The 27,200-nt window shown below is 29.5% G+C and overlaps 1 protein-coding gene across 4 annotated transcripts in view; it reads right to left on the bottom strand.

The window, feature by feature from the left end:
• The window catches only part of LOC126750284 (titin), a 1,176,889-nt gene that overhangs the window by 715,751 nt on the left and 433,938 nt on the right, over positions 1-27,200 (bottom strand). For all 4 annotated transcript variants that reach the window (XM_050459851.1, XM_050459854.1, XM_050459853.1 and 1 more), the window contains exon 2: positions 14,009-14,198. In XM_050459851.1, the coding sequence (XP_050315808.1) occupies positions 14,009-14,198 (190 nt within the window). The remainder of the gene's footprint in view (positions 1-14,008; positions 14,199-27,200) is intronic.

Below are 27,200 nucleotides of genomic sequence, written 5' to 3'. Positions count from 1 at the left end.
AAGAAAAACTAGAATATCTTTTCCAATCAATAACAATTTGTGAACAAGTTTGAACTAAACTCACTTTTTTTTCTTCATGTAATGATGCGAATGAATTTTGTATTTGCTTAATAACTGGCAATTCCTTATTTTCGCGAAGAAATGACGGCCCATTCCACCATTTTTCACACAAAAGCAAATCTCTTGGATAAACTCCACGTGATATATAATCTGCTGGATTGTCCTCAGACTTTATGTGTCTCCATTCATAGTTAATGGTTAGTTCCTGGATCTCAGAAACACGATTAGCCACGAATGTAGTCCAACGTGAAGGAGTATCCTTTAACCAACACAAAACAATATTTGAGTCTGTCCATAAGATGACCCTTTTTGGCTCCATCCCGAAAATTTCTAAGACTCTGTTAAGTAGTCTTGATAAGAGTAAAGCCCCGCATAGTTCTAGTCGCGGCAACGATACTGATTTTAAAGGCGCAACTCTAGATTTTGAGCAAATCAAATTACAACTTATCTTCCCATCTTTAGAGATGCCCTTAATATAAATGCAAGCACCATAAGCTGCCATAGAAGAATCGGAAAACCCGTGAATTTCTATATTTGTCAATGTTCCTGAACCCAAGAATAAGTAACGAGGAATTTGCAATTTGACTAAATCTGGAAGAGTATCAGAAAGACCTTGCCATTTTTCCAACAAATGTGCTGGAAGTTCATCGTCCCAATCTATTTTGCTTATCCAGATTTGTTGCATTAAGATTTTTGCCAACAACACTACTGGCCCTACCAGCCCTAATGGATCAAACATTTGCGCAATTTGTGATAAGACTATTCTTTTAGTATATTTCATGTTTTTTATCTCAACGGGAGCTAAAATTTTAAAAGAGTCTTTAAAAGGAGACCATGATAAGCCTAAAATTTTATTCGATACACTCTCATCTTGAAATTCTATTTCGTTTTTAGAATCACTTAAATCTGAAAGTAGTAGTGATGAGTCGTTAGATGAAAACTTATGTAAATAAAATCCCGCAGATCCTAACAATTCTGTAAGTTGAGTCAACAACTCCTTGGCTTCTTCCCTTGAATTAGCTCCTCCTAAAATATCATCTACGTAGCACTGCTGCAAAAGAGCCTTGGATGCTAATGGAAACTCCATGGCCTTATCAGTAGCCAACTTACTCAAACAACGAGTAGCCAGATATGGAGCACAGTTGGTGCCATAAGTAACAGTTTGAAGTTCAATACATTTAAAATTATTATTTCGATCGTCTCTCCAAATAATATTTTGCAAATAGCATTGCTGAGGATTAATCCTCACCATCCTGTACATTTTTTTTATATCAGCTATTATTACATAGCTGAAAGTTCTAAATCTACACAAAATATCAAATAACTCTGGTTGAGTTGTAAATCCTTTAAGCATTATTTCATTCAATGAAACCCCTGTTGATGTCTTTGCCGAAGCATCAAAAACAACCCTAAGTTTTGTGGATACATTTGATTCCCGTATTACGCAATGATGCGGTAAAAAATTTCTTTGTACCCCATTTTGATCTAAATTTTGTTTAAAATCATATTCTACATAACGTGCATGTCCCAATAAAATATACTCCTCAATAAATTTCTTATATTCATAAAAGATCTCTGGATACTTTAAAAACTTCTGTTCAAGAGAATAAAATCTTTTAATTGACGTAGTTAAAGAATTACCCAACCTATGAATATCATTATCGCTACGCAATAGCAAATCTACTTGATACTGTCCATTATCCAAAATCTTCACAGTATCTAAAAAGATCTGTTCGCAATGTCTATCATCTAAGGATAAAATTTTTTTATTTGAAACTTCTTCCAATTGCCAAAATTTTAGCATAGTTGTGTTGATATTTTCAGTACCCAACGATTGCCCTAAAAGTGCAACTTGAAAATGACATGAATTAAAATAATCCCTTGACTTAGCTGGAGCAGTACCACAAACCAACCACCCTAACTGAGTCTCTTGTAAAACAGGCAATCCAACACCCAATTTTATTAGTCCTGGTAAGAGAACATCAAAATATATATCAGCTGCAATTAACATGTCTATCTCTGAAGTTTTATAAAAATACGGATCAGCTAATTTTATATGCCCAGGAATATTAAATTTGTCTATATCTATATTGACATGCGGTAAAGGGCATGTTACTGTATTTAAAATATAACAGCTCATTTTAATACTTCTATTATTAGAATACCTTGTTTTAATCTGAATGTCCGCCATATCATTTACATGAGCGATACTAGTTCCTATACCCCCTATCGTTAAATGCTGTTTATATGGTTGAACCTCTAATTCTCTTAAAAGTTTAGATGATATAAAACTAGACTGAGAACCTGAATCAAGAATAGCCCGAGCTTTAATTATCTTACCATTGCCTGTGCATATTTCAACAATTGCAGTTGCTAATAATATTTGTGACTTAAATCCCTGAGTATGCAGTGTTCTTTGAATAACTGAAGAAGAAGTTGTACCATTTGTACTTGAATAAATCTGATCATTGTCTTTTACATTTTGAGTATGCATAACTCCTTGACCCTGGTGATTATTTTCTTGAATAGTATTCAGTGGAAAACGCTCCTGATTACTTTGTGAGAGATTACCTTTTTCATTGTTAGAACTAAAACCTAAGACATTTCCCCCTTGCACATTGCCCTTAATATTGTCATCATGTAAAAGTGAATTATGCTTTCTTTTACAAAAATTGCACCCTAAAGATTTACAATGTATTACTGTATGATTAGTACCTAAACAATTATAGCACAGTTTTTGTTGCTGTATAAATTCTCTTTTTTGAACAAGACTAGCTCCTTTAAACTTAAAACATTTATTTAATGAGTGCCCTTCCCGATTGCAAAATAAACAGTTTTGTTTTTTAGTGTGCTGTGTGCTTACAAATGTTGAAGATTTCTCCCTTTTAACTGTATACTGCCCTTTAAAACTTTTAAAGTTTTTATCAGTCTCCGTAATATTTTCTAATGCCATACAACGTTTCTCTAAGAATTCAAGAAATTCGTTTACTGTTGGCAACACTGTAATATCCCTTTCTAATTCAAAAGCACGCCTAGTTTGAAAATCTAATTTTTGACTTAAAACGTACACAAGTAAGATGTCCCAAGAATCCACTGGTAAATTTAAAGCTTTGAGTGAATTTAAATGTTGTCTAACCTTTGTGAGAAATGATCTTATTTGATCCCCTTGACCTCTTATTATTTGTGGAATATCCATTAACCCTTTTACATGTGAGTTTATAATAAATAAATTATTATCATACCTTTTCTTTAAAATTTCCAATGCCACTGTATAATTTTCATTTGTTATAGAAATGTTGTCAATTAAATTCAACGCTTCTTGTGACAGTGCACCCTTTAAATACATAAACCTTTGGACATTGGTCAACTGAATATTATCATGTATTAATGCAGTGAAAAGATCATAAAAAGATTTCCAATCTTCATATTTGCCAGAAAATGTAGGTGCATTTATATTCGGCAACCTTACTCTACTCTGAGAATCACTACCCGATATAGAAGTGGAGGGTTGAGACTGTTGGAAGTTCACCGTTGTAGCTACCCGACTTCTATTTTGAATTATTGTTTTAATTTTAGCCCAAGCTCTAAAATATTGTGTCTCTATAATTTCCCTATCTGCTGACTCTAGGTCGTCCTCATTTTCAATTAATGATTGAACATTATCATATGACTCAAAAGCCTTTTGTAAATGCGATTCCCTAATGACAAATTCATTAATATTAATATCTAAATTACTCTCATTATTGTTAACATAGTTTTCAATCCTAGTGATACTACTCTTTAGCTTTCTACGTTCCTTTTTGTTTTCTTCCATACTTAATTTTTTAATACACCAAAGAAACTAAATTTAACAACTAAAATCTGTTTCAACTAAACTTTAAATAACGTAATAACCTTTTAAACAGTACCAATATACATTTGCAGTATTAAATCTTAATCCCAGACCTAATCTTTATTTAATTAAAAATAAAGCTTTATACCTTAGAAATTATTCTAAATTTAGAAATGTTATTTTAAACAACCCTATGTAATAACTAGCTATAAATTCAGCTTTACATTTAACCACAAACAATTAAAACCCTTTGTGTTTATTAAAATTCTTTTTCAAAAACTAATTAGATCCACCCTGTAAGAGTACATAAAATTTACAAAGAAAATTGAATCAAAAATTTTACACTTTTCTTCTAAGTCAATTCACTACACTTGCAACAGAGTACGATAATCGACGTAAAATATAAAATAAATCTGAAAGATCTGACCTTGTAAGTCCCTTTGTCCAGCGCTCTGGAGTGAAAAGTTCCCAATTCCAATGTCTCGGAGTTGCTCGTCGAACTCTTGCTGCAAATTCCCTCAGCTTTGCCCTCAACTATCAGTGGTAAGTCTGCAAATCCCAAAGCCTTGAAGTAAATCCAAATCCCAATCACTTCGTTAGCTTGTCCCAGTAGTTTTCCAAATTCCCAAAACTCCTTCCTGGTCACGATAGTATAAGTGTAAGAATCCCAGTAAAAACTTAATAATCCGGATCGTTTGGACCAAAATGAATGGTCGCTGGTTCAATTGTGGCTAATTTAATCCCAAATTAGCGAATCCACCTTCGATATATTGCTGGTTCTGATTACTATTAAGTTTTTCCTTATACAAATGCCCCAAACTCTCAAATCTTATATTTTCCCAATGAAGGACCAATAAAACACTTTTTCACTTAAAATGTTTACTAATTATATTAATACTGGATATTTAAGGAAATAACGGAGATCGAGAGTCAACCGATTTCAGGAAGAATGAAAAAATAAGAACGAGAGACGTAACCAATATTATGAAAGGCGAAGAGCAACTGACTTCTATTTTACCCCTCTTAATAGCCAAAAATAAATCCCAGACACGTTTAATAATCGTATGATGGTTTCCCAGAAGTATAATGAATTATGTTTTAGTTAGGGTTAAAGTTGGCCTATAAGAAATTGTCTTAGTGGTCGGTTATTAGCCGGCTTTTAAATTGGAAATCCAAACATGTATGTTTTATTTTGTTGTATGTTTTTTTTTTGAGACTAAGGTTTTTGACAATTTTATACATTTAATTGTGTGTATAATATAAATATTTTTATATAAAAATTATTTTATTTATGTATTTTGACCAAATTGTACAATTTGATAATTTGTACAGTATTTTTATTTTGTTATGTACCTATTTACTTTGTGTGTTTTTTGTCTGAGTATTTTTTTTATTTTTATTTGTTTATATTTGTATTTTTTTCCTTTAGCTTTGTCGATAAAATGTAAATTTTCTGACAATAAAGCAATTTGATTTGATTTGATTTGATAAATATCAATTACCAAATATCCATAATAACGAACTCCTATAAAGCTCATTTCTTATCATAATGATATCCATTAACCTATTTCCAAAAACCTACCAGAAAAGAACTGTCCTAAATACCACAGACCCCAACTATCCGGCATATCCGGAAAAATAATTAAATATCATTAAAAAAAAAAACCTTTAATCTAAGAAACCCATCAGGTTTGTAAATAATGTATAAATTGCGTGTTCTCGAATCGTTTTCTGTGGCATCTTTATATATCGTATGCCATACTTTTAGGGGGGCATCAAATCTACTAGAGCCGGATAATTTAGTTTTCCCAGTTACGACCGTAATGACCTCGGGAATGATTGAATGAGATCTGGAACAATGGATTTTATTGCTCTTTTTGGAAATGGGAAGACGGTATTATCAACATTTATTAAGATTATGATTTCAAAATTTTTTTTTTCAAAAAGGTTTTTTGATTTGATCTTATTTAAAGGTTATGTTAAAAAGTTAAGAAGGGAAGAAATATTCTCAAATAAATCCTTTCGTCGCTCTGGAACATAGGATTCTAGATACATTTTGTTATAAGGTTTATTCTTGTCACATTTATAGAAGTGATGTATGGACATATTTGTGGTTATTTTTCCTTTAATTCCAGTCATTTTAATTAATTTTCCAGGTCAGCTAAAGAATTTTTTCCATTATAATACAACGAAAATTACCCGAAAAACTTGATCAGGAGGTCTCGCTTCTCACTCCCTTTTGTAAAAGCAACAAATTGATCTTTAAATTCCTCTTTAAAAGTACCGGGGCGGCAAAACGGTTTAGCATATGTATGACCTGGAAGACGAGCTTGGAATGTTCCGTTGGGGGGAAATAACAACCCCAATGGTAGAAGCGAGGGTTGTAAGCATAGCGATGGTTTTAGAGTCACGTCATGTGTCTTGTTTGTAGACCCTTCAGATTTTATTAAACATTTAAAATTTTCCAAAAAAAAAAAACAAACCAAGCTATTACAAAAAAGTATCTTACGTACTCCTACTTATTATTTTCTTATTTGAAGTTTCTCCCTCATTATCGATATAAATTAAATGTAATAATTCGTGTCTATCACGTGCCTGGTTACGGCGTTATTGTTCAAAAGATGGTCCTACGGGACAGTTATTTCGCCGTTTATTTTACGCCGTTTATTTTGAAATGACATTTTCCATAGCAAAATTCTCAAAACGGATGTAAAGAAGCCCATGCATACGCTACTGAAAATTATTTCCTGTTTTCCTTTGAGCGTTAAATTTTGACGTCTAAATAAAGTAGTAAAAAAAAATTTTGAAATAAAGTACGGGGGGAGGACGGGAAGTAAAGTAAAAGTGAAAGTTATTAAAGGGATGTTATAGCTATATATTTTTATATACATTTTTAAACGCGGTAAAATAGGTGTTTAGTCAAATTATTTAAGGATTATTCATAGAAACTTTCAGAACAGGATCTATTCAAGATTTTGAGTAATTTGACGTTTTGTGAATATAAAAAAACATATTTGTTCAAAATATTAAAAAAAAATTGTATACATTTTTAAAAACGATAAAATAATCATCTTTTCCGTTGGTCAAAGAATATTTATTTCGTACAAATTTTTAAAATTGTATCTAGTCAACATTTTGAGCTATGAACATGTTTTTAAATAATATAAAAAATAGATATTTTTTTAAAAATGCTAAAATAGGTGCCTAAAATAATTGGCCAAAGACTACTTGTACAAATTTTTAAAATTAAATCTATCAAGCTTTTAAGCTATGAACATTTTATGAATAAAGAAACAAATATTTCTTTTCAAATTATTTAAAAAAATATATTTTGTACATATTTTTCAAAAACCCTGAAATAGGTATACAATCAAACTGGTCAAAGATTATTTGTGCAAGTTTTCAAAATTGTATCTAGTCAAAACTTTTTGACTATAACAAAAATTATTTTTCCAAAATATTAAAAAAAAATTATATGATTTTAAAAACGCTGAAATAAGTGTTAAATAAAATTGGCTAAGAAATATTCTTGCAAATTTTCAAAGTTGTATACAGTCAAGATTTTGAGTTATGAATATTTTGTCATTATTAAAAAAATATATATTTTTTCATAATATTTTTAAAAAAATTGTACATATTTTCAAAAACCCTTAAATAGATGTTCAATCAAATTGGCCAAGGATTATTTGTGCAAATTTTCAAAATTTTACCTGGTCCAGATTTTCTGTTATGAACATTTATAAATATACAAAAAAAAATATTTTTTTTTTTTTGACTAGATTTATTTTTTTTTTTTTAAAAAGAAGAAAGAATTCATCATTTGGCAACACTGGCTTCCTTCATTTTATTGAGTTTTGACAGTTGACAGCTGTGACATTTTCCTATATGATACTGTCCAAGAAGTAACTTCTTGCCAAGGCAAAATTGATAACTATAAAGTTTGACGTTATTGGATGTGACAGTTGACTCGTCGACGATTTTGACTGCCACGACATTGACATTTTTGATAACTGATCAGTGTTATCAACTCGATGATTTATTCAACAGAGAATTTTGGTGTTTCAAAGAGAATTTTAAGGTGAATTTGACGAGGGTCTCTCAGTTGGTGTATTTTTCATTTTATGTGGAAGGAGCGTAGCCAAAATAAATATTGACCTATTTTGCCTTCTGAACAAAGACAGAACGCTCAATTATCAAAAAGGGATTTAGTCTGTAACGTTGCTTTCTAAACAATTGTTTTTTTAAATAAATATTTGCATTGATCTGTTTTGAATAAATATTATTGTTTGTTTATTCAACGCGGACTTTGTTCTAATTAGGTAATCCAATTATTGTTATAGAACCCTAAATCCCTATTGCGGCAAAGTCCATAAGATTATGCACCAAAAGGTTATTTTCAATTGAGTATGCGGCAGCAGATCCACCAGCTGATGAATCCTCAATTAAAGGAAATGCAAAAAACACTTTTCTGTAAAACCTGAATTCTATTTCTATAGGCGTTATCTTTGCCACTTTTATGCAATTTTAAATCAACTAAAGAAACACACCTATAGTAATTGACTTTTACAGTACATAAGCAGGATTCCAGAGCTGATTAGGTTAACTTGAACGTTAAAATGTTCAGCGAAAAGAGAATTTTTATATCATCCAGAGGATGTTAACTTGTTAATTACTTTACAAATATTTTCGTTCCTTTCTTACTCCTATAGATCCAAAATAATTTAAAATAAATTAACTGGATAAAATATTGCAGGGAATTGCAAGGGGATCAATGTGAGCATCTGATTGTAAAATCTAGAAGACTTTGAGGTTAACTTTTGAGAATTCTAAAATTTGATAGTTGGCATCACTGGTTCCTATCGTTATAAATTAGCATCAAATAAAAGTAAGAGTAAATATTACTCTGGGCATAGATGTAAATAGTTTCGCATGTGCGGAGCTATTTACATCTGTGCTCTGGGCTTTACCGAATCAAAATGTCTCCATTTTGGATTTGGAAAAATTAGTGTAATTCTAAGCTTATCAACCATTTAAAAAAATAATATTATCAAATTATTAGGAAAAAGAAACCGCATTTTAAATGTGGAAGCTCCCAATAATATGCTGTTTAAAAAAATAAAGTAAATGCCAAAATTAATAGTTTGGACATTTTACATAGGCGTGTAAACGATTTAAGTCATATAATACAATGAAAACTATTTTTCCATGAATACTTCTGTGATTAAAAACTAAAACTTTCAACGCATTCATGGCACCCTATTTTAAAATTTAAAAAAAATATTTTTTCTATGAATAACCTCCTCAGACCCAAGGTGAAATGAAAACATATCTTTTTAAAACATGTACTTTTTTGTAAAGTGTAGGGCCCAAAAAACAACAAAATATCAAAAAAATATTTTTTTTTTGTTTTTTATTGTGAAAAGTAAGGTATCATATTTGATACCTTGGGTTTAAATAAATACAAAAAAAGTTAAAAAAAAAACTTTATTGGTGAAAAACAGCAAAACAGTTTCGCTCAACGGAGCAGCAAAGATATACGTTACATGAGGCACACTTAGCAAATGTCAATTTACCACATTTCGGATATCGACATTTTGATCTGGATTTCTGGTCGTTTTTGATAAATACTGGTAGATGAGTGACCCTGCTTCCTCTCTCTTCTATCTGGAATAGGCTGAATTTTCCTTTGTTTTCGGGGCGTTACCTGCTCTTCATCAGAATCACTTTGCTCGCAATCTGCTTGAGGAATATCAGTGTAAACGAGAGTTTTGGCAATTGATAATTTGAAGTCAAGGTAATCTAAGATTTCTTTTCTCCGCAAGCCTTCTGCAATAACATTTTGTCGGTATTCCAGCCAAGACGCAGCTACGGCAAAATCCAAAAAATGATAAATTGTACATACTGTCCACTTTTTGGTACGTCCACGCATTGCATACTTTCCAATGACCCTATCTAATAAATCGACGCCTCCCATATTCTCATTGTAATCGGCAACTATTGCGGGTTGATTAATACTAATGTATTTATTTTCGGGCTTTGATCACCTTTTACAACTACCCAGGGGTTCAATACCAGAGCAGCAGGAAGCAAAATGCACTGGTTTCTAATCAAACCATTTAGTCAGAATAATTTTTCCATATCCTTCCTTGAGTGAGTCATGTGATCCACGACCCAATTTTTTTAATTCATTATCAGTTTGCGGAATTGCGTTTTTGGGAATTCTAGAAGCCATTACTGTACCAGCCAAAGTTATTTGACTTGACAAAAGAACATCAATCAAATATATTGAAGTAAAATAACGGTCAGTATACACTGATACTCCTATCGGCAAAGTTTCGGTCAGCTTCAGCACCATTCTGCCACCTACGTCTAGATTTTCTGGTGTTTTAAATAGCGATGATTCGACAGATGATCCTTTTCCTTCATAGAGATAAAAGTCCAACAGAATTCCCTTCGGTGTTGTCATGACGAAATTTTTTAATCCCACTGGATTTGGCTTACCCCTAACAAATTGTCGCATTTTTACTTGGCCATGAAAAGGAATCATTTGTTCATCTATTGACACTGTTTTCGTTCGTTCATTTAAACCGCATCCTCTTTGCACCATGTCCAATAAAGGCCTTACTTTCCAGAATCTATCTATTATTTTTTCTTCATTGGTAACCCTCTGATCTTCTACAAGTTTTACCCGTGATCGCAATATAAAGTACCGATTTCTTGAAATTGTGTCTGAAACAATGGGTACTCTTGTACTTTGCGCCCAATATATCCTTATTCTCGGTAGACCATAAATTCCAATCAACATGGAAGCTCCAAAGAATTTTCGCAATTCATATTTAGAAGTTTCAAGGGAACGGCCTGTCTCAATAACCTCACGCATATTTGTGAAAAGTGCCATTTGTTCAAAGAAAGTATCAGAAATGTATAGTACATACTTGGTTGTTTTAATTGAGTGGAAATGTTTTCGTTTTTAAAGTTCAACTGGAATGGTTCAAATTCCCGGACACGGGACCAAGTTTTTTCATAGCTTGGTAAATAATGGGCAAGAGGCTTGTCATCCAAAGAATCACTCATATTTTCTGCCATCTCCATATCTTCTATAGTTTCTAAATCGCCGATATCTGATTGGTCTAAGTCCAGATTAAGAACTAATTCTTCTAGCTCGAAGCTGGTTAAGGCTCCTAAAAATTATTTCATACACGAGTGACGAAATAATGATGTTCAACAAGGTAAATAATTAAAAAAACCTAAAATATGATTTTATATTTAACACACAAATTCCTAGCAATTCATTTATTTTTATAGTCTTAGAGACCCAAGATATCACTGGTGATACCTTTTTGCGGCACGATTAGATTACTAAGAGAGAATTTTTTTATTACACATGTTCTATGTGCTACCTGCCGTCAATATATAACAATAAAAAAGCAAGAACAATATTACTTACTCTTATTTTGGTCAAAAGGCATACTGATGCAACGTGCACTTGCAAATGTAAACAATACACTAACCTAACCTCACCACTACAGCGTGCGTCGGCGAAATAAAAATGTGTGCGCATATTTGGCTATGTATGATACCATCGGGAACTGGCGGCTAATTGCTTTAGCGTGCCGAAAAAAAAATTAAATCCTCAGGTATCATATATGATACCTGGGGTCTGAGCAGGGTTTAAAATAAAAAGTAGCAAATAGAGTTTCAGTGTTTTTAGAATATCACTTTCTATCGAAATATGTAATAATATTCCTAGTGTCCCATTTAAAATAAGAAACTTAGTGTCTCTTCCTGTTAAACCGGAAGCGATGGAAAACAATAGAATATGTCAAAAGATGCTTATTATAACTATTTTATCGATATACCAAATTTATTTATCTATCTTAAAAAATAAAAAAGTTATTAAGTGTTTCTTTTTTTCTGTGTCACCCGGTATATCGACGTCGTCGCGACAAAGAGGCGTAAGTGCTAAAAAATCCAAAATAAGGTTTTAGTTGGATCGAAATTATTTTGACACGACCTGCCTATTGATATACACAACATAAGAGACAAAAATTCATATTCGTTAAAAATCGAGCTTAATTAATTCTAAGCGCCACATTGTGCCCTCTTTTCTTATTAGTTGCTTTTAGACTGTCATTGTTTTAAGTGCTCTTACGCTCAGGCTTTATTTTTCACAAGGTAAGTTTACTTATAAGTATTTTAATATTTTTGATAAATCAAAATAACTTTGAAATAAAAATGGATACATAATTAAGTAGGCTGAATCTATTTTTATTATTGAAAATGGGTACATTTTAATTTTGTCGGTTACGCCTTTTCAAACTAAAATTTTTAAAAGGCTTAACCGCCAAACTCCTATTAGCAAATAATGGATTACTTATTTTAGTTTATAGCTGCAAACACATTATTATTTATTAGAATATTTTTACAAATAGTAAAAGTTTAATGAAAATACAATTAAATATATAAAAAGACTAGGCGTAATTTAATTTTGAAACTTGCTTAAATTTTGTCGCCTTTAAGCCTTAATAAATTATGTAAGAATAAGCTTATAAGGTCCTATTTTTTTAGATGACGTCTCGAGGTCAAAAGATGGTTGAATTAGCAAAAAATCGATTTAATAATATTGAAGATAATAATGAAACATAGACGTTAACAATACATTATTTCTGAAATATTATGTTTGATTTTGACTTATTGCCTGCAGATGGTTGTCAATAGGTTGTAAGAATTATTTTTTGTTTTATAATTTTGAGAATATATTACTATTAGTTATTAATATTATGGACCTGATGAACATTTTAAATGTGATAATTAATGGCAATCAAACATAAAGTTAGTAAATGTTATTTTTTATTTAATTTAATTTATCTGGCTGTAAAGGATTACCTGTTTAATTATTAATGATTATTTCTTAACTTTTACCCTGCTCTAAGCGCCAATTAATAAATTTCTATTGGATTTCTATAAAGGCGTAAATACCAATGGTTTTTAACAAAATGGCGTACGCGACAAAATACAAAATAAGTAACAAGTTTTAATAGTTTTTAGCATTTTATAAGTTTAAATGACGTTTTTTTAACTATTAAATTACCTATGAAAGGAAATTAGGTCTCTAGTTTAAAATGTTTTTTTAATTGGATGAAATTTATTCTCAATTTATTGATTATATTGTCTATAGAATAACGAGATTTATTAATTTCTTATTTATTTTCATAAGTATGTTGCTTACGAATTGGGCAAATTTTGTTCAATTACTTAAGGAATATTGTTTTTTTTTATTGTTATGGTTAGGTTATTAATTTTTGTTGTAATTTATTTTGTTAATGGAGAAATGCCGTATATAAATAAATAGAAATAGAATAGTGCTCCAGGCTTCACGTAATGAAAATGTGTCCATTTTGTCTAGAAAAATTCGTGTAATTTTAAAAGTAAAAGTCAGTTAGGCTATAATATTACCGGACAAATATATATTTTAGTAGCATAAGTGTGTTTTGCTGATTCCAAAGCACCACAATAAAATAATAATAAAAAAAAAAAATACAAAATCCCCGCAGGTCAAAAAACTAAAATAAAGAGGGCAAAAAATTTGAAAAAAAATAGAATCTTCAATTTGCACCTCGTTCAGTTGATGGCATAATTGACCCAATTACGTTCGAAATATAAAACGCAGATAAAAGAACCGGCACACTCCAAAGGCAACAGACTCCGTCTTTCATATCCGGGCTTTAAGAAATCGCCGACGCTACTCCAAAGCAGCTACTGTAGCTGATGCAGCTGCTGCTCCTCCTCTCGCATCGCTAAACTCCCACTTCTGACTGCCGGATCTTATTTTTGTTTACGTCGGCAACTTTAGAGCCCCTCGGCTTACCTATACAAGCACGAATCGGGAGTGAACCTTTAAATAAAGCTTTATACACACACACACACACACACACATATGGAGCTTAATGGTGCTTTTGACGTTTCGGGGGTAAACCCATAAAGGAAGCGTAATCAGGCGTAAAGAAAGCAACTACCCTCAAGGACAAAAGTGAGTAAGGGATATAATGGGAAAATTGCCCCTGAAGTATAGCTTAGGGATGTATGTAACGTTTTCTTTAAATAATTTAAATTTACCTTTCTTTGGCGTCTCCCTCGGGTCTCCTGATGGTTCCAGAGTGGCTCAGCACGTATATCCTGGATGTATCCTTGTACCATTTGACACTGTGGAGTTTTCCGCACAAACCGGGGTTCACCGGACACGGTAGGCGGGCGGTCGTGTCTACGTGCGCGAACATGTCTTTGGTTTTGGTAGTACCAGCACCAGCTGGAAAAAGAAGAAATAGTAGAATTGAGTGATGATATTTAGCAGCAAAAATATTCATTTTTTAAGGCAATCAAAATTAATTTTTCTCATTAAATTTTACCAAAAATCAGTTTTTTGCTTTCCAAAAAAATATTTGCATTAAATTCTTGATCCAATTTGCGGTTGAATAATCAGCATCAATTTTGTTTTACAGGGATTTCTAACTATGTAATTCAGTCAACGTAATTAAATAAAAGTTATTTTTAGTGTAAAATCCGAAAGAGTTTTTATTTTTTGTCCTTTTAAATTTTTATCAAAACTTCAGTTACTCTTACCCTAAAAGAAAAGCATTTGCATTGGATTCTTGGTCCATTTGACGGTCGAATAATCAGAACCAATTAGTTTTTTATAAATTGTAATTCCGAAATTTTCTTTATAAATTTAAATCAAAATACTCAAATAAAAGTTCTATTCTCATTGTAAAAACTAAAAGAGTCTTCTTTCAAATTTTATCAAAAATTCTTACTATTAGTTACTTTTACTTTAAAAGGGAAGAACTTGCACTGGATTTGTGGTGTATTTGGTGGTCGAATATGAGCGCCCACAATTTTTTAAGTATTTCTTAAATATTCTGATTAGGCTTAATTTAAAATGCCAAATTTATCTTCATTTTAAAAATTATTTTCATTGTAGAAACTATATTTTTTTTTAAATTTTACCAACAATCCGGTTTTTTCCAAGAGAATTGCCTTTGCATTTAACTCTTTTAGTGGTTTGGTATTTAACTCTTTTGCATTTAAATTTTTTAGTGGCAGTTCCTGAATTATCTTTATGAATTTGAGTTTAAATTCTAAAGTAAAGATGTTTTTTGTTGTAAAAACCAAATAACATTGATTTTTCCTTTAAATTTTATCGAAAATTAATTGTCTGATATCCAAACAAATATATACATTAAATTCTTAGTCGATTTTGCGGTCGAATAATCAGCACCAATTATTTTTTTAAGACATTTCTTAAATTATCTAAATGGGTCTAATTTAATATACCTACTAAGATAAAGGTACTTTTTATTGTATAAACTGGAAAAATAAATTATCTTGTCAAATTTAATCAAAAATATGGTTTTTTTAAATTTAACAAAGCGGCATTTGCATTTAATTCTTAGATAACTTTGTGGTCGAATAATTAGCATCAACTAATTTTTTAAGAGATAGTTCCTGAATAGGTTTCATGAGTTTTTTTGAAAATCCTGAAGTTAAAGTTATTTTTATTGTAAAAACTAAAAAGAGTTAATTTTCCCTTCAAATTATACTAAAAATTAATTTTCTATTTTACTAAAAAAAAAGTATTTGCATTAAATTCTTGGTCTATTTGGCGGTCGAATAATCAGCACCAATTATATTTTAAGACATTTCCTAAATTGTCTAAATAGGCTTAATTTATGTTGCTCAAATTTGGATTATCTTCATTATAAAAAACTTCAAATTTGACCTAAAATCCAAATTTTGCAATCTAACAGAGCTGTATTTAAATTTAATTCTTAATCAATTTTGTGGTCGAATAATCAGCATCAATTACATTTTTTTAAAGGCAATTCCTGAATTAGCTTTATGAATTTAAGTCATTATAGAAATTGAAAGAAATTATTTTTCGTTAAAAAATTTACCAAAAATTCTATTACTTTCGTTCTAAAAGAAAAACATACATATGTATTCATTGGAGTCTTAGTCCATTTGGCAGTCGAATAATCAGCACCAATTTTATTTTAAGAAATTTCTTGAATTTTCTGAATAAGCTTAATTTAAAAAGCTAAAATTAGGGTTACCTTCATTTTAGAAACTGGAAAAAAAATATTTTTTTGAAATTCACCAAAAATCCCGTTTTCTCGAATACAGTAGAGCAGCATTTATATTCTTAATGAATTTTGCGGTCGAATAATTAATATCAACTAATTTTTTAAGGTATTATTTTTCAATTTGCATTATGAATTTGAGTCAACCTCTTAACTAAATATAATTTTCGATGTAAAAACCAAATACCATTCATACCTTTAAACTTTACCATAAATTAGTTTTCTATTATCATAAGAAAAAAAGGATATACATTGAATTCTTGGTCGATTTGGCGGTCGAATAATCAGCATCAATTATTTTTTTAAAGGCATTTCTGCAATTATCTAAATGGGCCTAATTTAATATGCTTAGATAAGGGTTATCTTTATTATATAAACAGAAAAAATAGATTGTTTGCTAATTTTCATTATTATTCACTTTTTCCTAATTTAACGAACCAGCATTTGTATTTAATTCTTGATTAACTTTGTGATCGAATTATCAGCATCAACTTATTTTCCTAAAGGCATTGCCTAAATTAGCTTAATGAATTTTTATTGTAAAAACTGAAAAGCATTAATTTTTCTTTCAATCATTTAAAAAAATGAATTTACCATTATTCTTCTTATGTGTTGTTTAATGACCCAGTCCAATTTTGTTAACTTTCAAGGGTTAAGTTGAATAAGATGTCAAATAAAATCCAAACTTTTTACTATTTTTTCTTTTAATGCCAATCTTTGGGCCTATATTAGGCCTTCTTAAGGGCAAACAGAAAATGATTTATTATTGCTGGTGCTCATTATTGTTGCTTACACATCAGCAGTAGTGCGGGAGCCCGTGTACAAGACATGTACACATGTGGTACAAGTTGGAAGTAACTTAAACTTGTTGATAACGTACCATTGGATGATGAATCGACCGTCAGCTGGCCAGGTGGCGTTGCGTAAAATTGCTAAGGTATTACAAAAACGTAAAAAAAAATATGAGAACCATTTAATACAGGTTAAAACAACATATGAGCGTAAGTTTATGTTATAAAATTAACATATAAAGTCGTCAGCTGGCCAGAGAGCGTTGCTTTATCCGTCAGCTGACCAATCAAACCCATTAAAAATCACGAAAATTTAGAATTATTTGATACTTTTATAGAATTATTTCATGCTTTTAAAATTATTTTTATGTTATTCCAGGCAAAACAATTATTACCAAAAAATAATTACATGAACCTATAATAGACTAAAAAGTAATTTCAAAAAAATTAATGAAATATTATCTTCCAGCCTTATTGGAATACAAAACAAATTTTCCTAAGGATTTAGAATAAATCGAATTGAATGAACTATTCTAAATTTCTGGAAAACTTTTATTTTAGAAACTAAAGAAATTGATTTTTTCTTTAAGATTTTACTAAAAAATCGTTTACTTTCACCATAAAAAAGAAACATTTACATTGGATTCTCGGTCAATTAGGCGGTCGAATAATCAGCACCAATTTTTTTAAAGCCTTTATTTTATTTCTCAAATTAACTAAATGCGTCTAACGTAAAATGCTTAGATAATAATTACCTTTATAGTAGAAATTAAAAAAATAAAAATTAATATTGTAAAAAAATAATATATTTCTTTACAAAACTCACCAAAAATCCGCTGATTTTTTCCTATTTAACAGCGAGTATATTTTTATATTTAATTCTTGATCAATTTTGTAGTCGAATAATCAGCATAATTTTTTTTTAAAGCTAACTAATTTTAAGCTTTATACAATTAAGTCAAAATCTTCAAGTAAAAATTTGTTGTCAAAACTAAAAAACGTTGATTTTTTTCTTAAAATTTTACTATAAATTAGTTTTCATTTATCCTAAAAAAAAGTATGTGCATTATATACTTGGACCATTTTGCGGTCGAATAATTACCACCAATTGGGTTCTTAAGGCAACTTAATTTAAAGTATTGAAAGTTATCTTGATCCAAGAAGTTGGAAAAATTAATTTTCTTCAATAGTCTTTCTTTAATAGTATTTTTTATTAGTTTATTTTTATTTTATTAATTTTTGCTAGTATTAGGATTTTCTAAAATTTTGACAAATGCTAAATTATTCTGCTCTCAGCTTTTTCATGGAAATACTTAGAGGTATCAACATTTTCTCTTTGCATGTGTTTTTTATTAGCAGTAGATTTGTAAGAATCACAGGCTTATATACTTTTATTAAATATCAATTTAAAAAACATATTAATTTGCCAAAAATCACAGAAAATTTTAATTAAAGATTGCTTAAAATTTTCTTCTCAAATTGCTTACAAAAAACCTGATGATCGCTCTTATTCAGAACCTTGAATTAGGAACTGCATATTTTTTATATAAATAAGTAGAAGTAATTTAAGTCTATTTCCAGGCAATTAAGGTTAGTTTTTCTTTTCTTTAGGTGTTTGAGAGCCATTTTGTGTTTGTTCTAAAAATTTAACGAAATTTTGAGCTTCTTCCAGGTAATTGAGTGAGATAAAAAAAATGTATCAACATATAAATACAATATAATAGTTATATTTCAAGAGTACATGTGTATTAGAACTACTTTTAACTCTTAAGTGTAAGGTAAGTTTTTTCTTTATTTAGGCTCTTAAGAACCATTTATTATAATGTTTTTACTCCAAAGAATAGATGAAATTTCGGTCTTTTTCTAGGCAGTAGAGCTCAAAATTTCTATTGAATTTTGTAAAAGAATTTCTTGATTTACTTATCCTTTTTGATACAGATTATTAGTCTAAATAATGTTTTACTTATTCCCTTAGTTAACATTTAATTATCTAGAGCAGAGAGTAATTATAACCAAAAGTCAAAAACCCGGGATTTTTTCCATATAGAGTTTTTGAAAACACGCCAAAATAAAAAAAATATGCACAAAAACGCAAAAAATCATTTTAACATCTAGGTATCTGGATAAAAATGGGTTAAAATCTAAAATTAATTTAATAAAAATTATTTACATAATAGTGGGTCAGAAGCCAAAATCCCTAGATAAGGTCTTCATGTATATTTTTTTTAAATGCTCACAAGTCTTTAGTTTTGAAAAAATTCCATATTTATTGTAATTTTCTACTCAGTCAAAGAAATCAAAGAAATTATTTTAATAATCAGGTATCTGGATGAAAATGGGTCTAAACCCAAAATTCCCTCAAAAATTCTTCCCAATTGAGTTGGGTTGGTTTTTATCACAAAATTGAACAGAAATAAACCCAATAATAAAACGAGTCCAAGAAAACCGCTTTAAAAAACACTCCCTCAACAAACAATAATCATTATTTAATGTAAATAAACTGGATCTGGACAATATAAACTGGCAACGGGAAGAAACTTTCCGAAATAAAATACCGCTGGCCTTTTAAGCAATAGTCCAATTTATATTCGAAATCCGGATATTGCGGAAAGGGCGGATCTCGTTCGAAAGTTAAACCAACAAAGTTCGACTACGTTGATAAATCTTTAAAAAAGTTTTTAAAGAAATATGCAGAAAATAGTTTCGCTCGTAATCCCGACTCTCAAACGCGATCGCCTCTTTATCAAAGGATATATCTGAAAAGATTGGAAAGTTGGATCGGGGACATTTTCCCGATAGTTATAACTTTTTTTTAACCATATACTTCAAAGGTAAAGTTTCGCTTTGATCCGGTTGATTAACCAACAACATTAATTCTTTTTAAACTGGATCTACCATGGAACTCTGTGATGAAATTTAAAATTACTTTAGAGGTTTTAAGGGCATCAAAAATTAAAGCAAAGGGTTATTGTAAAAGTTTGGAAAAGACAAAATTATTATTTTAAATATTTGGTAAATATGTAAAATGACTGTAAAAAAAAAGTGTAAAAGTCTGGATCAAAGTAAAAAAAAATTACATCCCGGGAAAATATGAAAAGTTATATTGCCTGAAATATAATTAAAAAAATTACGTAAAAATTCTGGAAAAAAATTCAATTAATAGGTGATAATTGAACGCCTGGAAAACATAAGCAGAAAAACTAAATTTAGTACGTAAAACAAAAATATAAATGAGTCTAATAGGCTGGAGTAAAAATAAAGTTAATGGCCTGATATTAGACTTCAAAGTTATTTCCATCATGGGAAGACATTAAAAATTATTACATTAAATGCCTGGAATTAAATGGAAAATTATTAATCTCGGTAAAAAATAAAAAATGTTACAACTATTTGAAATTAATTTCTGAAATAAATGGCCCGAAAGTCAAAAAAAAACTAATAAAAAAGCCTGAAATTAAAATAAAATTTATCTACGTAAATCTGGAGAAAAATTTGTCGCCTAGAAGTCATAACGCAATAAAATGAAAAAATACTTTTATTGCCTGGAAAGTGCAAAAATTGATAAAACCTTAAACTTGAAAGGAAAACATAAAAAAATATGAAACATGTTTTGAAAATAATAATAATAAATGACTAAAAGCCTACAATAAAATTTAAAAGGTATGGAAGAAAAAGTATGAATATTCCAAGAAATTTAAAAAAATCATGAGTATTTAATATTTGACAGCAGAAATTAAATAGTAATTTTTGATCTAATTTGGAAAAAAATCAATTTTTCAGGTTGTTTTAATGAAAATTACTTTTATTTGAGTATCTTGACTTCAGTTCTTTTTGTATACCTATTTTATTTTTTTGTAATTTCAAATAAAAATGCATAGCCTAAAAAGTGATTTTTTACATAACGAACAACTTAAATTTTAATGTAGTGACATGTAGATAGTTTCATGTAATGATTACTTATATAATTAAGATAAAATTACACAAATATTTTTTTACAGTGTACTTGATGCAGATAATTTTGCCTAATGAAATTAAATTAGGGTTATAAAATATAAAATCTGTAAATTGGATTCACGAGTTTTTGAAGCTAAAAACTGCAGGAAATCATAGAAAAATCTTTTTAAAAAAATCGAGTTTTCTAGAATTCCTTTTGAGTTCTTTTTTCTTTTTTTTATTTAAAATTTTAGGATTTTTCTTAGGATAAGTTTTGGTATCACATTTTGAAAGAATTAAAAAAAGCGGGATTTCGTAATTTTTCCTAATTCTAGTAAGAACATCAAATATTAAAACACCAACAAAATTTTGTGGTAATTCTGGTTTTTTTTTTTCATGAAAGAACATGATCTTAGCATATTTGATGCTTGGAAAAATAATTTTTTTTTGTTGATGTAAATTTTTGAAATAATTGGTTTATGTTTAATATCAATCTCGAAAAATACACGAGCATAAAATTTTAAAAAAAGAAAATTTTTTCCAGGGATTTTGTCTTCTGACCCCCTGCTATCCAGAAAACGAATTGTCAAAGCATAAAATTTAAAAAGTTTGGCTTTTGACTCATTAGGATCCAAATATTTAAAATTTTAAATATTTTTGTTCTTTTTTTCTAATTCTGTGTGAAATTAAAATGAATCGTGAATTTCGAAAAGGACTCAACTCGGATTTTGATCAAATTTGACTTTTCCGCAAATTTCTCAGGTTCTCGAAGCAGAAATTTGTTTGTCATAACTAAAGAAAATACAGGCTTAAAAAAATAGAAAATCTGGAAACTGTAACCACGAGTGTCCTTGAATTAAGGACTGTGGAAGAAAGATCCTGAAAAAATATCGTACAAAACGAGATTCCTTTAGAGTGGTTTTTTTTTTTTTTATTTACGTATTTTGAAATTCAAGGATTTTCCTCAGGACGAATTTTGTAACTACGCCTTAAAAAAAATAATAAAAGCGGTTTTTCATCACTGACTTCAATTCAATTCAATTCAATTCAATTCAATATATTCAACTTCAATATAAAATATTACAATTCTAAAAATATAAAGCACCTAGATACCAGAGTATCTGTATGTGCTATGGTAGAAACAATTTAAAAATTCTAATATATCAATGTTGTTACCCTTAGCAGGCTAGCCGTTATATAAATTAGTTCACAATATTTAACATTTTAAATAAGTTTACCCAAAACTACATAACAAAAATCAAAAACCAAACAATAAAAATGAGAAAAAGAGAAAAAAAAAAAAGATTCATATACTATATACACATATACATTTTAACTACAAAGGTATTATGTAGTATTTTACAGAATTTTCTAGTCTTTGGTACCTAAAACCTATAATATTTGAAACAAAATAAATAATTGAATAAATGTCCATACTGAGATTTTTTTCTTTTTCCCTTATGTATTTATGTTGTGATTGCTATCGAGTAAGAAAATAAAAAGTTTGGTGAAAAGCAGAATATTGATACAAGCACATATGATCAATCATCAAAATTTTCTTTTGTTTCCTAATATATAACTTAGGGCATGCTCATTAAACTTTTTGTAGTATTTCTGTTGTTTGACATTTTCTGGGAGAAGGTTATAAAATTTTGGAGCTAAAAATACTGCCGAATGTTGACCAAAATCTCGAATCATATAAGGTAGTACAATTTGCTGGTGTTTATTAGCTCGGGTTTGGTGTCTATGGTTTATTATACTTTGTTTACCATAGAATTTATGAACATAAGAGCAACAGGTTGTTATAAAAAGAGTTTTAAAATCTTGTATTTCAGAATTATATAATTGCTTTGTTGAAAATAACCTAGGTCTCTTTAACATTATCTTTACTATTGAGTTTTGTATTGTTTTAAGATTTTTTAGACTGTTTTCATATGCCCCACCCCAAATCAATATCCCATACCTTAATAGGGGTTCCACGAGAGCTTTATAGATCAACACAATCAGTTTTCTGCACAAAATTTCCCTTAGTAAATAAAATTTATGTAAGAGTGCCTTTATCTTTTTTGTTAAATAATCAATGTGTATATCCCATTTTAGATGTTTGTCTATATGGACTCCCAAATATTTTATAGAGTTTACCTGTGCAATTGGTTCATTAATATTGTTTACAATAATATTTTGAAAGTTTGGTCTATTTAAACTGTTTATGGAAAATGCTATATATTTAGATTTTTTTGGATTTAGTGACAATTTAAAGCTGTCGAAAAAATTTTTGATTAATGATAGACCTTCTTGAAACTTAACTTTTGCCTCTTGCCATGTGTCTCCAATAAATATAATTCCTGTATCATGTGCATAGGATATTACTTTGCCAGGAGTTTTTATATCATTCACTGCATTTATATAAACATTGAAAAGTAGGGGTCCTAGTACAGTGCCCTGCGGTATTCCAATTTTAATGATATCAGGATCGCTAAGGTTATTTTTTATCTTGGTGTATTGCATTCTGTAAAATATTCAAGTTTATGTTATACTTGATAGTAAGTATTGAATAGTAAGTAATACTTAACTGACTCCAAGTATTGAGCCACGAAACTATGTACGAATTCTGAATTTTTTTTAACTTTCATTGTTCCCTAAAAAAAGATTTTAACCACAAAAGATATTTACCAAATTTCTTAATGTAGCCCTCGACACAACCCCCAAATCCTAGTGCAATCAACAACAACCACCACCAAATCACACCCATATTAACCATTAGTCACTCGAAAACACCTCGATCCAAGAAAAATCCGTCAATTTAAAACATCATCAATAAAAGCAAATTATAATTTTTTTTTCAAATTTACGCGGGTTTTCGTAGGGGCAGAGCGCGTATCTCCAAAAGACTCTCACCCCGTATCGCTTCGATTCGACGTCCGTTTCGCGACTGACGTGGTCGGCGCGTAGGGAGATCCGAAGAACAACGTCACGGGGCGGCGCGACGAAGGCACCTGTCGCTACACACCGGCTGCACCGTCGGCGGAAGTTGCACCGGCCCTCTTTTTTTTCTTACCCTTTGCCCGGTTATAGGAATCGGTCATATGTAAGAGCGAGTAAATAATATGTTCAAGGGTATATTAAGAAAATTTTAGGGGAACAAACAAAATAGCTGGTCAAAATTTGGATAAGATCCTAACTAGCGTATTTATTGTCATTTACAAGGAACGAATGCAAACGATTCCTTGATTCACTTTAATGTTCGCTCCTTACGTAAAAATTTGCATCTTTTTTCTAAAATGATGTTAAAATATTATTTTGGTATATAGGGTCTATCGGAAACGAGGCTTTAGCAGGAGATGCATGTTGATATACAATATCTGGTATACAAGTTAATAATTATAATATTGTAAGGAGGGATCAAATGCAAAACTTCAGCAAACAAAGCTTTATTTACGCAAACATTTAAAAGATTTTCTATTTCTGACTCATAATTAAATAGCTTAGTCTCACAAGCGATGAAGATCAACCTAATAAGTCTGAAACTACTACATATTAATTCAGCAATTTTTTGTAATTTTTTTTATTTATTATTAACATACTCTAGCTGTGGTATAAAAATACTTAAGTTCTAATGTTAAAATAATTAATCAAGGAATTCCCCAGAGCAGTATGCTAGGTCCCCTTTTGTCTTGTATATATAAAGCAGATTTTTCTTTATTTCTGCAACATTTTCCACAGTCATCAATTTACGGATGACCCACGAGTCTATTACGTTTCAATATCTCTTTTGCATACAGGTACTTAAATACTGATGTACAAGTGATCCATAACGGTTTCATAGCTAACGATTACCGTTTTTCTTTAAATGTCATTCTATTAAGCCCAAGAGACAGCTGCAAGAATTTGGATTCTTGTATTGACTATAGTCAATGATTCTTCATGAGATTCAAAGCTTAGATTATTGTTAATGCATGGAGAAGTTTGATCATATATCGCCGCACTAAAAGAATCCAGCTGGCTTACTATAAATAGAAAGATACCAGTTACATATTTTGTGTTTAGTCTTTAAAGTCAGACAAGCTGATTTTCCAGAGTACCTATACTGGAAACTTAACACTCTTTCTGACATCCATGCTGCAGGTTCGATTGTGACTCATCATGGTGGTTTGTACTGTATACAAAGATACTATATAGAATTTTTTGAAAGATGTTTCAGCTATTTAATTCGCTGCTTTTTAGCATTACCAGAACTTCATCTTTATTCAGTTTCCATAGGAAGACTAAAGATTTCATGCTATCCCTCCATATCAGTTGATCGGTACTAGTAAAGTTAATTTAGTGACTAATGGATTGTACTTTATATTTATTTTATATGTTCTGATTTAATAAAATATATATTTGTTTTATTTAATAGAAACTTTATATGCGTATTACTAAATAATAAAAAAATTATAATAAAATTAAGTAAGTAAGTAAATAATAACAAAATATAATAAACATAATATATTACATTTTATACCTGCAAAGCATTAAAATATTTTGCGGAATTACATGTTTTCTGTTAATAAAAAAATTTCGAAAATATTGGTCTAAAGTAAGGTGTTAATTCACTTAATAAAAACCTTAAAATTTTTGGTGTTGAACGAGTCCCAGCGAACCAATCTAATTATGTATTATGGAAAACAAAATTATTTAATTATATATACTTATATTAGACTTCTAAGCCATGGTCTAAATATGTTTATGAAAGCCTCTTAGTAAAAGAGATTTTGCTACATAAGAAGTGTTATTTCACATATTAGAGGTAATAAAAGTCAATGATCCTTTGTAATTTACCGAGTCATCTAATGGAATTCTAAAAAGATAAAAATTTCGGGTCTAGTGAATATTTTCAAATGTAGTTAAACAATTTATTAGATGATCAGGCTTTCCCTTTTAATTATTATGAATATAAATAAATACAAATGAAGTTTTCTTCTGTTTCTCATATTACGTTTACTATGTTTAAACTTTTAAGGTTTTTTTTTTTATATCCTTACATTGGCTCAAAAAAGCAGTCGCTTACGGTAATATTTCATTTTTGGATATTTAAAAAAAAATAGTATTACAATGTCATGGTTATAACTTGATTGTGTAATGCATTTTCCTATATTTAGTTACTTGTAATAGGAATTATTGACGAAGTTATATTTTTTTGTTTAATAAGTAGATAAAAAACTAAATATTATGCTACAATTTTTCAACCCTCTACTCCTAACTCTAGACCTGTAAAATCCAAAAATTAGATTTTTCAATATATTTTTCTTAAATGGGTCGGAGTAAAAAAGGTTCATAAAATGCTCAAAAATACCACTTTTCCTTTTTTTTACATAAATGTTTTATAAAAAAAGAAAAAATACTCTAAATGCCTCGAAAATGTATTTTTAATCCCTGGAAGACAACAAAAATTACTGGAAAGGCATCAAAAATAACACATGAAATTATTTAAAATGCCTGAAAGAAAAATATTAAACAAAAGGCAAAAAATACTTTAAATGACTAAAAGGCATTAAGCATTTTTCGGAATGCCTCAAAAATATGAAGAGTTATTGGAACTACCTTAAACACGTAAAAAATTACTTAAAATGCCTCAAATACAATTCAAAATTATCTCAAAATTGTGATGATGACATAAGTAATTTTTATTGTGAAATTTGTGTGGAAAAATTACTTAAAAAAAGCCTTTTTCTGAATTGCTGGAAAATTCTTGAAATGCCTGAAATAAAATTACCTAAAATGCCTAAAAAACATACAAAATAACGTAAAATGCTCGAAGTAAAATTATAATTTACTTCAAAATGATGAAAACAACTGGAAAATCTTAAACAGTATTTTATATACCTGGAAGAGATTAACTGACATCAAATGCCTGGACTCAAATTAATTGCAATAACTTGAAAATATAAAGCATTTTTCCAAAAGCCTGGCAAATATGACTCGATATTTAATTTACCTGGAGAACTGACGTTAAATACATGAAACAAAATGAAGAAGGTATTTAAATCTCTGTAAAATTATAAAATCACTATCAGGACTTGGCATAATATAGAAAATTTGAGTGTCTGGAATAATTTAGATATTTTTTTGGAGAAAGTTTTAAGAAATGCGATCTATTTCAAACACCTGGAACATTAAAAAACTGACTTAAAATACGTGGAATAATATTAGAACCTAATTAAATTGACTGTTAAAGCCTGGAATAAATTAGGTAAAATGCCTAAAAGAAAAAAAATTAAAGAAATAAACGAACGTAAGACGCATGGAGTAAAAGTACTTTAAATGAGTTAAAGACATAAGGTATTTTTCCAAAAGTCCTAAGAAAATATTATGGATATTTAATATAATTGAAAGATTTAAGAAAAACTGACATCAATTGCCCGAAATTAATTAAAAAATTATTTTGAATACCTGGGATTGAAGAAA

The sequence above is a fragment of the Anthonomus grandis genome, chromosome 2 (assembly GCF_022605725.1).
Source record: "Anthonomus grandis grandis chromosome 2, icAntGran1.3, whole genome shotgun sequence".
In the NCBI taxonomy this organism is placed as follows: Eukaryota; Metazoa; Arthropoda; class Insecta; order Coleoptera; family Curculionidae; genus Anthonomus; species Anthonomus grandis.
The sequence above is the reverse complement of the archived record's forward strand: the minus strand, read 5'-3'. Positions and strand labels throughout refer to the sequence as shown.